Below are 14,030 nucleotides of genomic sequence, written 5' to 3'. Positions count from 1 at the left end.
GACCTTCTGAAGTCCACTAGGAACCCGCCTTAAGTCTACAGATCGTCCCTGTCTTGAGTCTCTCCCACACAGCCCCCTCAAGTCTCCTCCCTCTTCCAAATGTTCCAAATAACGATCACATGAGTTAGATATTTCAGTGCTTTTCGTTCAACACATAATTTGACTTTGACATTAAAAGATATCACCGCAAAATGGCAGCAAGTATACGCAGTGCCTCAGCCAGTGCCTGGCACATAGTAAGTGGTCAATAAATATGTTAAATGAATGAGTATTTAAACATCCATTCTATCATTTTTCTTAAAAGCCATACAACTCCTTGTCAATTCTCTAACTCCAGGTCTTTCAAGTAGATGTATTTAAAGGACATTCCCTTCAGCCAAAATTTAGTGCAATTCATCTTTAAATTAATTGGGATATCTAAAGTTTTTATTACTTCTGAAGAAATAAAGACTTTTGTTAGGTCATTTTTTTGCTCGGTAGTAGCACTCTGGTAAATAGGCTTATGTTTAAAAAAAAAAAAAAAAGTTTGAGAATTAGAAAACAGCCAAACAGCAAAATACACCTCTCAAAAGTTACTAGCTTTATCATTCATCCTTTTCAGAAACGAGAAACTTAAAAATAGTGTCCGTATTTTCTCTCTGTTCTTAGCACTTTTATTTCCTGGGTTTTACATTAAACAGGTTACATTAAGGTTCATTTGTTTTCCTACCATAAAACCTTAAACCAGCAAATGGAATAATCTGTCACTAAAAATAAACATGAACTATCTATGAACCAGTTTTAGACTCACAGATAACAATCCACACACACTCACATTCCCCCTGACATAAGTCCCCGATTTTTGCACTTGATATAAAAAATGTTTGTTCAACATAGAAAGAAGAGCAGGAAAAAAAAAAAAAAAGACTATATGCCAGCCTAGAATTTTTTTAGAACTCCTTGGTCTTCTTTATGGCAAAGGTTCTCAGAGTTTGGTCCAAGGACACTGAGGGTGTCTCTCTGTGGGCAGATTTCTTCCAATACTTAAACCAAAACAATGTATGGCAACAAAGAGAATGCAGAAGCTGAGGAGAATTCAACTGCCCTCTTCTAGGCCAGGCAATAAAGACATTTGCAAATGTGCAAAAAAAACTAAACCACTCTTCCCGCTCCAATTTTTTATTTTGGAAAATAGTTATTTTTCATTAGAAATGTTATTTATGTTAACACAAGTAGCTCTTTATCTATTTAAGTGATTTTAAAATGTTTTATTTCTAACCCAGAAAATTTTCAAAATATATGACACACATAAAGTTCTCTGGGGTCATCAGTTACTTTAAGGGTAAAAGATTCTGAGACCATAAGGTTTGAAAATCGCTGCCCTACAGCCACTGCTCTTAACCGTTCCTCAATGAGTGAACAAACAAAACAGCAGTACAGAGCAATGAATTGACTTTATCTGCCAAGTAAAATTCAACTTCATAATTCAAACCACTTTATTAAACAGAGAAGTACTATAATATTTTAGGAGCTAATAGTACACATCATCTCATTACCCACTGAGTCTCATATTTAATTTTACACAAAGTTTGAAGAGAGCTAGTTAATTTTATGTAACTGAAGCAAAATCCCACTTATATGGACAGTGAACAATTTAATTCCTCTCTACAGACTGTATTTTCAGATTAAAAATTAGTGGTTTCTCCATTTTATATTATCATTACCATGAGTTTTCTATAATAATTACACAGGAAACTCAGCATATATACTTATTCTGGAAATACTCTTTGAAATTATTATTAAGACTTGACAAAAATTTGGTGTGAAAAAGGAGACATGCAAATAACACATTAAGTAACCATGTATTTTATATTATTTTATAGATTGGTTTATGCAATGTATCTACCACATTTGGACTTAAAAATTCAGATTGCTAACTCAACACGGACTTACTAACTAAACTAACTAGACTTGAAAACAATCCACAGCTGCCTGAAATTCAAGAACGATTTAGTACTTCTTTAAGGGTACAACTCATTAACCTTCGTCCACCTCACCCTCACTTCCCCAATCAAGTTCTTGATTACATCTTCCAGCCAAAATTACACACAGATTATTAGACATGCTAAGAAACAGTGTCACACCGAGTTATGGAAAAATGCCTCTACGAGCTTAAGTGTGCAAATTCTACTCTTTCCTGCCACTGGCATTTCAGAGAGGCATACACCACGGTATCCCTTCCACAACTGTCTAGAACTCTTGCTAAAACTTTCTGCAGACTTGTATCTTCTAGTATTTTTGTTGCTTTTCCTTGGTTCTTTGAGAAAGGGCTTGTGATACATGTACCTACATAACCCTACACATCCCTCACTACAGATATGTTTCCTATATTACCTTACATATAGTAAGCATTCAATAAATATACCGTGACTTAAGGTGGAACAGTAGTACTGATAACATAAAGTTGAAATAAAAATAAAGTTTCAAACCTAGAATAAATTCAATAGATTAAAACATGCAGCAGACTAATACACGTGGGCATTCCCAACATCATCTTCTGCCATCTCTATTCTCTGGCCCAGGATTAGGGTTTTTAATTTGATACTCTATTGAATGAAACATGGCAGAAAAGATGACAATCTACAGAGACACTGAAACAGCAAAATAGAAAGGTCACCTCCATAAATCAGTTTACTTAGGTCCATACTTTCGGAGTAGGTAATTTTATTCCCTAGATCTAATTTTTTTTCTCCCCTCTTTTCTCCTCCCAACATTTTCCAAAGAAAACTTACAGGACAAGAATTTCAAAACTACCTACCTCATCCTTTCACCATTATCCATTCCCCCAATACATCCTGACACATGAAGTAAACAAAGCTCTGTCCCAAAGAGAATTTTAAAAATAGCTACTGTTCTACATAGAAGGTGTGTGTGGAGGAATGCTTAAACTTTTCAAACTGAAAAAGTTTACATATCGTCCCCCCCAAACCCATAAGAAAGTATCAGAGTGATTTAAAAGTTCAGTATCCCATTTTTTAACAATATTTAGATTGAAGATGATCAAAATACTGCCATGTTAAGAAAGAAGGAAGGGGGCAAAAACTGGAGGTTATCTGAGCTGAAAAGGGGCCAATTTCTCATTCTGTTTGTTCCACAACCTGTAAGAGACGCATTTCAGAGACAGGCCTCCCCACAAGTAACTGGCAGATATGTGTACAGATCAAACGTGCTTTATGTAAAATGGGTAAGATTTAGGCTGGTGAAAAAAAATGAACTCAATAAGCACAGAGCCCCATGCACTGAATTTCCTTGGTTTTTTGAGAGCTTATTCAGACACTCAGTTCTTTGGACTAAAATAAAGTTAAGTTCAAGTTCACACTCCAAGGACAATTATGAAAAGAAAACTAGATATGGAAACCTAGTAACTAAGATGCATTTGCAGAGGATAATGAATGGTTTAGGTAGAAATAACACAATACTAACTAATTTCACATATGGATTGTGACCTCTTGCCTGTAGAACTGACAAGATAAAAATGAATACTCTCTTAAACTACAGGTAAACCTGGACTCAAAGTGGCAATGATAAACATATTTTTTAAATGGGTCTGGGGCACATAGGGATCACAGTGGATTTTCAAGTGAGTAATCATAGCAAACAGCTTTGCCTCCCTCTCATCTGATGGAAGTTTTATATAAAAGACAAAGGGTGGGGGGGAAACAGTCATATTTTTTTAAAAAAGAAAGGAAAAGAAAAACCACAGGTCGCTGAGAGAGAGTAGAATATACGTGTCTGTGCCTGTGTTTAAAGAAAGGCGGCTGAGGGTGCACTGCAGGGTGGGGAGAACGCGTTTATGTGCAGCAGGCGTCAGGGTACTTACTGTGCCCGGTTCTCTGTCTGCTCCCGAGGTTACCAAGAAACGCACAGACATGCCCGTTCAGACACAGAGGCAAGAACAGAAATAAAAAAAAGGGGGGAATAATTAGAACACAAGCCCCAAACAGTTTTAAAATGGCTTTTATTTATATAAGTCATTGCACATTCCTAATACAGTGATTTCCTGAAAATTACAGTATTTTGTAAACATAAGATTTACAGTTTAACCATACACAAAAGCCTATTTTTTAAAAATTTCTTGACAGAATAAATTACTTTTTTTTCAAAAATTAGTCAAGTGCAATTTTGCCCAATATTTAATGCATACTAGAATTAAAGCCTATGAAACTAAGTAGTAACAGATGCAATTATCAAACCTTTCATTTGAACACATTCACTTTCAAATTTAACTTCTTATTTCGCCCCATTTAACAACATTACTTTCTTTGAAAATTACCCAATTAAGCAGTTAACAGTTTTCCGTAATATGGTACAGGCCACTGGCATTAATGAGGCAGTTGCCAAGATGTCAAGATGCCTGCCATCTAAAGAGATGGAGAAATCTACAGATGCCCATGTTAAACCCTGAAAACCTCCAGGGTGAACTGTGTTTCAGTGGCCAAGCTGTGCGACATACAGTTCCTCTTAGCTCATTGTTTGCTCTCTGAATGGGTTGGGGCTTTCTTTAGCGGTGCACAAACTTTGCAGCACTGTAAGAGTGTTAGGGCAAGGTCCTAATCTGGCTTGCCCGGCCTCTCACCTCTGTGGTGCTCTGCATCGTGGTGCTTCTTGTCATCTTTAATTGCCAAGTGAGACTGGCCACTCAGAGCACTAGACAGCGCCAGGAGGCCGGCACTGCCGCCGAGGGGCGGGATTCCAGGAGGCTGAAGTCCCGAAGGGTGAGGGGTGAGGGGCACTGGAGGTCCATGGCCGTGAGAAAGATGCTGAGCTTGCAACTGCTGCTGCTGTTGGTGGTGGTGGTGAGAGAGGAAGAGGAGGAGGGAGAGAGAGGGAGGTGGTGGCAGTGGTGGTGGCAACCAGGGAGAGAGCAGACGTGACAGGAGAGGATGGAGGAGACAGAACAGGAGGTTCGACACACACAGACACACAGACACACACAGACACACACAGACACACACACACAGGAAGGGAGCAAGGAGAGAGACAGGGAGGAAAGAGAGAAAAAAATGTGGTTAGCACTTTCAGCCCATCAAAAGCTTTCATCTGCTCAGTTACCTGATATCATATAATCTTCCCAAAACATAATCCTCAGATTGACACTGCCACTTTCTGGCCTAACTCACCCCCTGAAAGTATAGCTATTGATTATTAGCAAACTTGGATAAGTTAGTAAGCCCTCACACGGTGGTTAGTTCCATCTCTAAGCGCCTCCAAGGATGAAATCCAGTGCATCACTGAATCTAAGATGCCACAGATTTCAGACTCATTCTGACTTCAGAAAGGTTAAAATAGGGGAGGTGCAGATATGCATCCTATAATACAGTAACTATATTCTCAACTAGTCACCAGTTACTAGGTGACTCCATTGCACCCCAGCATTCTTGCGTTAACTTACCACAATGTTAGGATGAGACAAAACCAAACATTATCTTTAGTTAACAGAACTTAGAAAGCAGGAAGAACTAGCATCTCTTATGTACTTGTGTGCCCTCAGCTCATCAAGCCCTCACAGAATGGAGGAAGTATTGATATTCCCATTTCACAGATGGGGCTCAAGGCATTGAGTTTCTCCCACCAGCTGGCAGGGAAGTGAAGTCAACATAGGAAGGACCCTTATGGCTGTGCTCTGGTCACGGTACCACCACATACAGAGGGAGCCCTCAGGGAGCCACGCATGTGACAAATGGAAGGAACCTTAGAGAAAAAAACTTTGTTTACCCCTTTCTTTCTCCTGAGCCCCATGCCCCAAACCCACCCCCCTCCCATATCACAGAGGAAAACGCCAAGACTCAGGCCAAGAACCTTGCTGAGGAAAGCACTCCCACCAGCTGTGTGGGACTCCAACCAGGATGACCAAGTCCTCATTCCCAAATGCCTCTGCCTCTATCACTTAACCCATTCCAGAAGTTAGAAACCTGTTCACATTAGGCTATCATTGCTCTCATATATTATATTTAAGATATGTTGCAGGAAATGAAAGTGTCCAAGCAATGGCCCTTGCACCATAAATCTGGCCACATTTCAGCTGTTCAACATAAAACTCGTTTTTGATGAGAGTAAAAACGATTAAAGCTCAATTTCTAAGGTGTAATGTTAGGAAATTCTTAAGATTCTGATTTGTGCTCACTTCCCTGGGACTCAATTACTCGTTTTATTTATTACACCCTTGCATGTACTGAATATATTAGATCTTCACACCAGATCTTCAGCAATGCCCACCCTGACCACTGATCTTTGACTGTATCCTAAACATGCTTCCAGCACCCAGGAGCAAGAGAAAGCAGCATCTAAAAGGCAGAAATCGTTATCTACAGTCATTTTACAGTAAACTTTCAACCACTCCTAGTACCTTTTAAAAAATCTTTAGGTGCCAACCTTCTCTTTAAACCTCCACTCCTTCCAAAGAGAGCACAGTTCTAATGCGAGGGAAACTGGAAAAGGGGCAAGGTCAGAGCAGGCAGCATTAAGAGTATTCTTGGAGAGTATTTATAAACTACTCATTCACCATTTGAGATCATAATAACGACTTCTTTATGCATAAAATCACCTTCCTGTCATCCCAAAGACACTAACTCTTGCTCCGTCACCTTTTAAGAGCTTGGCAATAGCAGGACATAAAACTGAAGGAGCTGGCAGCAGCAGCACGGTCCACTAGGCATGCTCATTAGCACTTAATTGGCAACTAGACACCTGCCATAAGAAATGCGCTCGGAGAAAGATGAGGAACAGGTCTGCCCTACCAGCGATTACTATCATTACTCAGAGTAAAAGCAATGTCCGGCTTCTTGCGGGGAAAGGCAGTGATGCATACACAAGCGGGTGCAGTGGGGTAATTAAGCACGGCACTGATTAAAGAAGATGAGAGAGGCTAAGCAGAGGGGAAGGAATTTAACTATAGGGTGGAGGATACCAACCCTATCACCCTTCCCTGCACCCCACCCCCAGTCCCCCTCTAAAATTCCCCCCCAAATGGAGACACCAGAAAACAACTCCAGACGTGTGATTTTACGTTAGAGCAAAGGCAGTCTCAGGTGATATTTGGATACGCTAGAAGGAAGCAGATTTTCTGCCAAGCCCAAGTTGGTTTTTGGAAAGATGAACTGGAAAGCATTCTCTGATGTACTATTGAAAAGAAAGACTAAGCTTATAAAATAAAGGGGCTTTGCCACAGCTGTGAAACAGACCTGCAAAGTTAAACTCAACCTTCAGGCAAATAGCTCTCAACAGGGCTATCCAACAGCCTAACTGGCCATGGGTAAGTCCCACCTCTAGCCTGCTCTAGCTTTCCAGGCCCCTTGAAGAGATAGCTCACTGCCCATTATTAGGGGCAATTAGGTTCTTCCATCCTTAGCTTGGCGATCTTGAAAGCTCCTTCTTCCTCCTTTTTTTTTAAAAAAGCATAAATCCTATCACAAAATGAAAGGAGTACTAAGTAGGTAAGGACAGGATGAGTCACAGCTATTGAAGATGCTGTAGACCCAAGAAACGTGGATACTGCTGCCTCACATTTTACTTCTTTATCCTACCATGCAGTGCTCCTAGATAATATTTCCAGCTTCCTTATCTGGTCTCAGCTCGGAATACACCAGGAGGAGGAAAGGTGGGCGGGCATAATGGCTCCCATTTCACAGATGAAAGAGTGGCTTGCCGTGGGGCTCATAGCTAGAACAATGATTGCAAAGCTTTTATTCCCTAGAACAGCATTTCTCCTGTGACCCCAGCAGCCCAGTCCTGTTCATAAGGAATCAGTTGCAGACCTAGTGTTCCCAAGCAAGGGGAAGGAAGAGGGCAATCTCTTTCTCCACCAAGGACCTCACGTTTCTCCCTTCCCAGGTTAAGGAGATACTCTTGAGGGTATGCAATACTGCACACCCAGAGACAATCCACATTCACTATTGGGCATTTACCCGGAAATAAAACCATCTTCACGAGGCAGCCTCATCAGCAGTGACAGATGGGAATTTGTTCTTAGATTTATGACTCACGAGTGCCATCTCTCCAGTCCCCACTTTCCAATACCCTACATCTGAAAAAGGAAAGTATCTTTTGCTCTAGCTCTCTTCCAAGGAAGCTGATAAAGAAGAATCAAGCTGAAACAGAGACAGTTCTGGCTTCTCTCAGAAGAAGATGCTTAATAAGTAATAAGTGTTATTTCTAAGATAAAAAATTTATTGAAATGAATAGAGGGCCCACATCCAGGAGACTGAAACAACTGACTCCAAAAGGGCAGCCCACTTGCCCCATGTGTCCTAAAGAACATTTTTTTCTCAACACAGCTTACCTGGGATAGACTAGTACTCATCACCTTCACCAAAAGGAAGAAACATGAATGTTACTTAAAAATATATGCTACAAGAAAAGAGATCCTGACATTGCTATATAGCCAGCAAACACATCAAAAAACCCAATGGCTCTGCCAATTAGGGGAATTTACATGAATCAGTCCTCCATAGACGCAAACCTACCCAAATCATCGGGGAAACTGTAAAATGTTTCTCAACGTGACGGCAAGGCTGGCTGGGAAAATTCAACCTTCTACCCATTCATTAGCTTGCACTAATTAGTAAACATTTTCTTTAAGTTAATGCTTACAGATTTATACACCACAGAACACATGAGCAACACAGTTTATAAAGCTATCAGAAAAGGCATTTCTGATGAACAATGGTGGTTTGGGATAATGTGTATCAATCTAGACTGGTAGCTCTTAAACAATTTCAACACCACTTTCCCCACCCCAGGGACATTTGGCAACATCTAGAGACATTTGTGGTTGTCACAACTGGGAGGGAAAGATGAGTAGAAGTGTTGCTGGCATCTAGTGGGTAGAGGCTGGGGATGCTGTTAAACGTCCTACAATGCACTGGACAGCCCCCAGCACAGAGAATTCAGGAGCCCAAAATGTCAACAGTGCTGAGGGTAAGAAATTCTGGTCTCAATCTAAGCTGGAATTCTGTCCCATTACATCAGAACCCATGTTCTTATATGCCAAAGGACTTGCCAAATTGTTGCTTAAAAACCAGAAGTACTCTAAAATATTCACTTTTCACTGTCCCTTCCCCATCGAGTACCTTGTCACAGCTCAAAAAAATGAGCCTCTGCTTCGTAGTGCTGACTCCACTAACAATTAAAAGCAAAACAAACAAACAGAAACTTCACATTTTACAAAACAATTTGGGAAAAGAGCTACAATGGAAACTTTTACATACTGTTCTGGTGCCTCAAAGGTGATTAGGGAAAGGTTTAGTTTGGGGCATAAGGATATAAATGTACTTGTTCTTAACCCAAACAATTTGAATAGGCTGGGAATGAGACAAGTAAAACAAACACCAAACACTGAGTTAATGATACTGAAAACCCGCAAGGAATAAAATAACCTCATCCATGTCAAACAACAGCCACACATTTAGAATTTTAATTCACATTTTACCCAGTGCAGACTGGGTCAATTATGTTGCTATATGAAACTGACTTTGCTGTTTACATTCAGAGCCTTAATATAGTTGTGCAGTGGTTTCTACATTTTTGCTTCTAAAACAGGTGTAGCGGGGCTTCCCTGGTGGCGCAGTGGTTGCGCGTCCGTCTGCCGATGCAGGGGAACCGGGTTCGCGCCCCGGTCTGGGAGGATCCCACATGCCGCGGAGCGGCTGGGCCCGTGAGCCATGGCCGCTGAGCCTGCGCGTTCGGAGCCTGTGCTCCGCAAAGGGAGAGGCCACAACAGAGGGAGGCCCACATACCACAAAAAAAAAAATAATAATAAAAAAATAAAACAGGTGTAGCACAGGGTTTATCACCACAGAGCTGCCTATACAAGTGGAAAGGACACCAAAATAAAAATGAAGGCCAACGTCCCTCTCATCCCCACTAGATGCTAATAAGTTCCTTATCACCAGCCGCTGAAATTTCTGAAATTTAACCCACTTTATAACCTTTGGGAAAACTATGTCACACAGATCACAAACTGAACCCAACCAGAACTAAAACCATGCCCCAAAATAGCATCTTTAATGCTAAAAGCGTGACAGTAAGTGGCATTTATAGCACTTGGTATTTAAACACTTTTAAAGGGGGGAGAAAAAGTGAAAAGTAGCATTTATTGACAGTTCTCTCCCAGTCATTCTTCCTTGATTTTCTGCTATTTCTCTGTTCTTTAAAACACTCAGTTCTTATCTTGGGAGAGTACAGAAAAAGAAAATTGGCATGCTATGATAAACAAGTGGGAAAAGTGGGGAAGAGCTATATGGCAGGAAACATCAAGGACACTACTACCACCGGAGTTATCTGAAAACCTCCCATTATGTGGATGGCCTCCCGCGTGAAGGGGGCAAGGGTGATAAACAGGCAGAAACTGCTTGCTGGGGCCAAGAATTCGCAAGCCACTTGAAGACAATAAAATAAATACATAAATCCACTGAGAGGCTCCATCTCGATGCAGGAGCACACAGAAAATGAGATGCAGAAGCAACACTGATGGCCTGTACGTAGGCAGGCACCAGGATGAAGACCTAAAATTCTGAAAAGGATCTAAACTCGTCTTTACTGTTTCTGCATTTCAGCTAATCCACACAGGCCAACTCATTCTGCATCACCCCCCTGACTTATTCATCCTACCTGCCCTGGGTGTCTGTTTCCGTCGTGACTTAAAAGACCTAAGCTAGAATAAGTTTTTTAAAAGCCATGTTTACTTAGGTAGATCCACTTCTAAAACCATATAAGGTGTCGATGAAAAGATGCTCAGCATCATCAGCCATCAGAAAAATGCAAATCAAAACCACAAATGAGACAGCATGTCACACCCACTAGGAGGGCTAGAATCAAAACAGTGGACAATAACAAGTGCTGGAGAAGAAGCAGAGAAACTGGAATTCTCATCCACTGCTAGGGAGAATGTAAAATGGTACAGCCACTTGGTTGTTTAAGCTAAATGGAGCTACCATATGACCCAGAGTTCCATTCCCAGATATAAACACCAGATAAAAGAAAACATGTCCACACAAAAATTTGTACAAAAATGTTCACAGCAGCATTATTCATAACAGTCAAGAGGTGGAAACAACCTAAATGACCAGCAACTGATTGGATAAACAAATGCAGCATATTGATGCAATGGAGTATCATTCATCAATAAAAAGGACTGAAATACTTGCTACAACATCTATAGGCCTTGAAAACATTATGCAAGTGAAATAAGCCAGACACAAAAGGCCACATATCATATGATTCCATTTATATGAAATGTTCAGAACAGGCAAATCCACAGAGATAGAAAGATTAGTGGTTGCCAGGGGGTTGAGGGGAGGGGGCATGGGGCCTGACTACTAATGAATATGGGTTTATTTTTGGAGTGATGAAAATGTTCAAGAATTAGATAGCAGTGATGGCTGTACAAGTCTGTGAATATACTAAAAACCACTGAGCTGTGTGCATTTAAAAGGGTGAATGATATGGTACGTTAAGTCATCTATCAATTAAAAAAAACTGCATAGATCTAATTTCTAAAATGAGATGCTCAACTTCCTATTCTGAAGATTTTTCTTCTTCCTCTGAAAAGAGGGAAAATGTTATAATGCCTTCTTCTAAGAAATTCAAATAAAAATCATATGAAAATATATGGGGAAATGAACAAGCAGACAATGCTTCATTCAGTAAGTTTCCTAATAAATAAAAAGCACACTGCCTAATTCACTAGAACCCAGACACTGAAGCCAAGGTCTGCATTTGTCAGAGATACCTAGTTGTACCCTCAGTAAAAAACCAAAACAAAACAAAAAACCAACAAAAAAACTAGCTCGACCTAAAGGAGAGGTAGGATGCATAAAAGACTTCTCTGCGATATTGCGCCATCTCTTTGGAAAATTAATAAAAGGGCTAGACTGGTGGAATTTAACTGGCAGGTATGTCACTAAATAGAAGCTGGTAGAGCTGGAAGATCCATGTTTGTTGTCATCATTTTATTTACTCCCTTTGGTAGCAGGCTATACATTATTCTCTCAGGGTGAATTTGTTTTATAAAGAAACTTACAGCTGGGTTATTGATGGGTTTTCCAGGGATTAATTGCATACTCATAAGAATAAGAGGCTAACCTCGTCCTCTTAAACTTCCCACACTACAATCCTATAGATGTCTGACAGCTACAGCCGGAGGAAAAAAATAATCTAACATTTCTGCTAATCCTTAAACCAATCATCTCCTGCAACAATAGGGAGTCCTTTAGGTCTACAACTCAATCTCTCAAGGACAGAAAGCCTCCTTCTGCAGACACATCAGGAGTTTGTATTCACAGCCATCACCTACACAAATACACATAGTCAGACACCAGAAACCACCCTAGACTTCTTTTGTTTCATACTAAGTTGTTTTAAAGTATAGAGAATTATAAATTTGCCTATGGAACAGGAGTATACACACATGACCAATAACTGGAGCCCCAAACCTGAGCCCCATAAAGCCTTGACAGAAGTTATACTCATGGAAGGTAAGTCAGATCACATCCAAATAAATGAGAAAGGACAAACAACGCTGCTTACATTAACCCCAAATTTCCCTGAGTTCCTGACGTTCATAGCACTGCTATGGGAAATTGTTTAAATTTTCTTATATCCAACAGTCAGCATCAAGGCAGCTACCAGAAATCTGGCATTTTGTGGTAGGGGAACTGTTCATCTGTCCATGTCTTCTAACTCTTCTCTCCTTCCAATTCTATCACAAGGATCCCCACCACCTCTCAGGGCCAGCAAAACGCCTGGTGCCCTTTCCTCTTTATGTTGAGTAAGGAAGCCAATGATGCCTTGTCCTCATATTTTTGCTTCTCAAACCTCTCCATCTGTTCCCCTAACTTAACTTTCCCCCCTGGTTCTGAACTTTAATAAGTTTGTTTGTCAAAAGTTAAATGGCAGTGCTTTTGCACTTCTGAGTCCTTATTAAAAATCATTCAAGCACGACAACTTAATGGCAGGAGCAGAGCATCTGGCTGGGTCTAATCTCAAACACCAACATCCGTGTAACCACCAGAAAAGACAACGGAGGAGGTGACCTGCTGCTAGGAGCAATCGCCCCTTCACAGGAGCTTGACCAACTGGACCCAGAGATCTGCTACAGGTGCTGAGAGAAACCAGGCAGACAAAACCTCAGTTCAGGGTGTCAGCACCACATGCTCGTTGAAGGCTGCCAGCCAAGGTCTTACCCCCACAAAAGCCATGCAAGGTAAATGGTATTATCCATTATCCTGTAGAAGGACGCTGATAGAGGTTAACTGGCTGTACAAGGTCACAGAGCTAAAAAGTGGCAGTGCGAGGACTTCCCTGGTGGTCCAGTGGTTAAGAAGCCACCTTCCAATGCAGGGGACACAGGTTCAATCCCTGGTCTGGGAACTAAGATCCCACATGCCGCGGGGCAACTAAGCCCATGTGCCACAACTACTGAGCACGCAGGCCACAACTAGACAGCCCGCGTGCCACAAGTAGAGAGAAGCCCGCGCCCCGCAACGAAAGATCCCATGTGCCACAACTAAGACCCAATGCAGCCAAAAATAAAATAAATAAACAAATATTTTTTAAAAATCAAAAGTGGCAGTGCAAAGTGTCCCAACCAAGTGCATCTCATCCTAGGCCCAGGCTTTGTCTAGGTTAACACAATACAAACGGTCTTAGAAAGATGAGCATAAAACACTGAGAAGTTAGGCAGTAGGTACTTGGTTAGAAATAGATATACAACTATGTAACTGTTTTAATAAAGAAAATCACACTCTGCTAATTATTCTTTTACTCTTCTACTTTTTAATCAAAAAGCAACCATGTTTCCTTAGTGGGGTGGGAAAACTTGGCTGAGAAGAAGCACAAGGGACTTCCTGGGGAGGCGGGAACAATCTGCACCCAGAGAGGAATGTGGGCTACAGGGTGTGTGCATGTGCCAGTGATCAATCTGTACCCTCAGGAGCTGTGCATCTCACCTGTGAATTACACATCAATTGTTTAAAAATCTGTGTGTGTACAGG

General features: G+C 40.9%; 1 protein-coding gene across 8 annotated transcripts in view; it reads right to left on the bottom strand.

Annotated features, from left to right (window-relative positions):
• Positions 1-14,030, bottom strand: part of LOC102979815 (transducin-like enhancer protein 1) — an 87,141-nt gene that overhangs the window by 39,314 nt on the left and 33,797 nt on the right. For all 8 annotated transcript variants that reach the window (XM_028493855.2, XM_028493852.2, XM_028493853.2 and 5 more), the window contains 2 exons: positions 4,616-4,820; positions 3,860-3,876 (listed from right to left, as the gene is read on the bottom strand). In XM_028493855.2, the coding sequence (XP_028349656.1) occupies positions 3,860-3,876; positions 4,616-4,820 (222 nt within the window). The remainder of the gene's footprint in view (positions 1-3,859; positions 3,877-4,615; positions 4,821-14,030) is intronic.

This window comes from Physeter macrocephalus, chromosome 9, assembly GCF_002837175.3.
Source record: "Physeter macrocephalus isolate SW-GA chromosome 9, ASM283717v5, whole genome shotgun sequence".
NCBI lineage: Eukaryota > Metazoa > Chordata > Mammalia > Artiodactyla > Physeteridae > Physeter > Physeter macrocephalus.
This window is presented reverse-complemented; position numbering and strand designations above follow the sequence as displayed.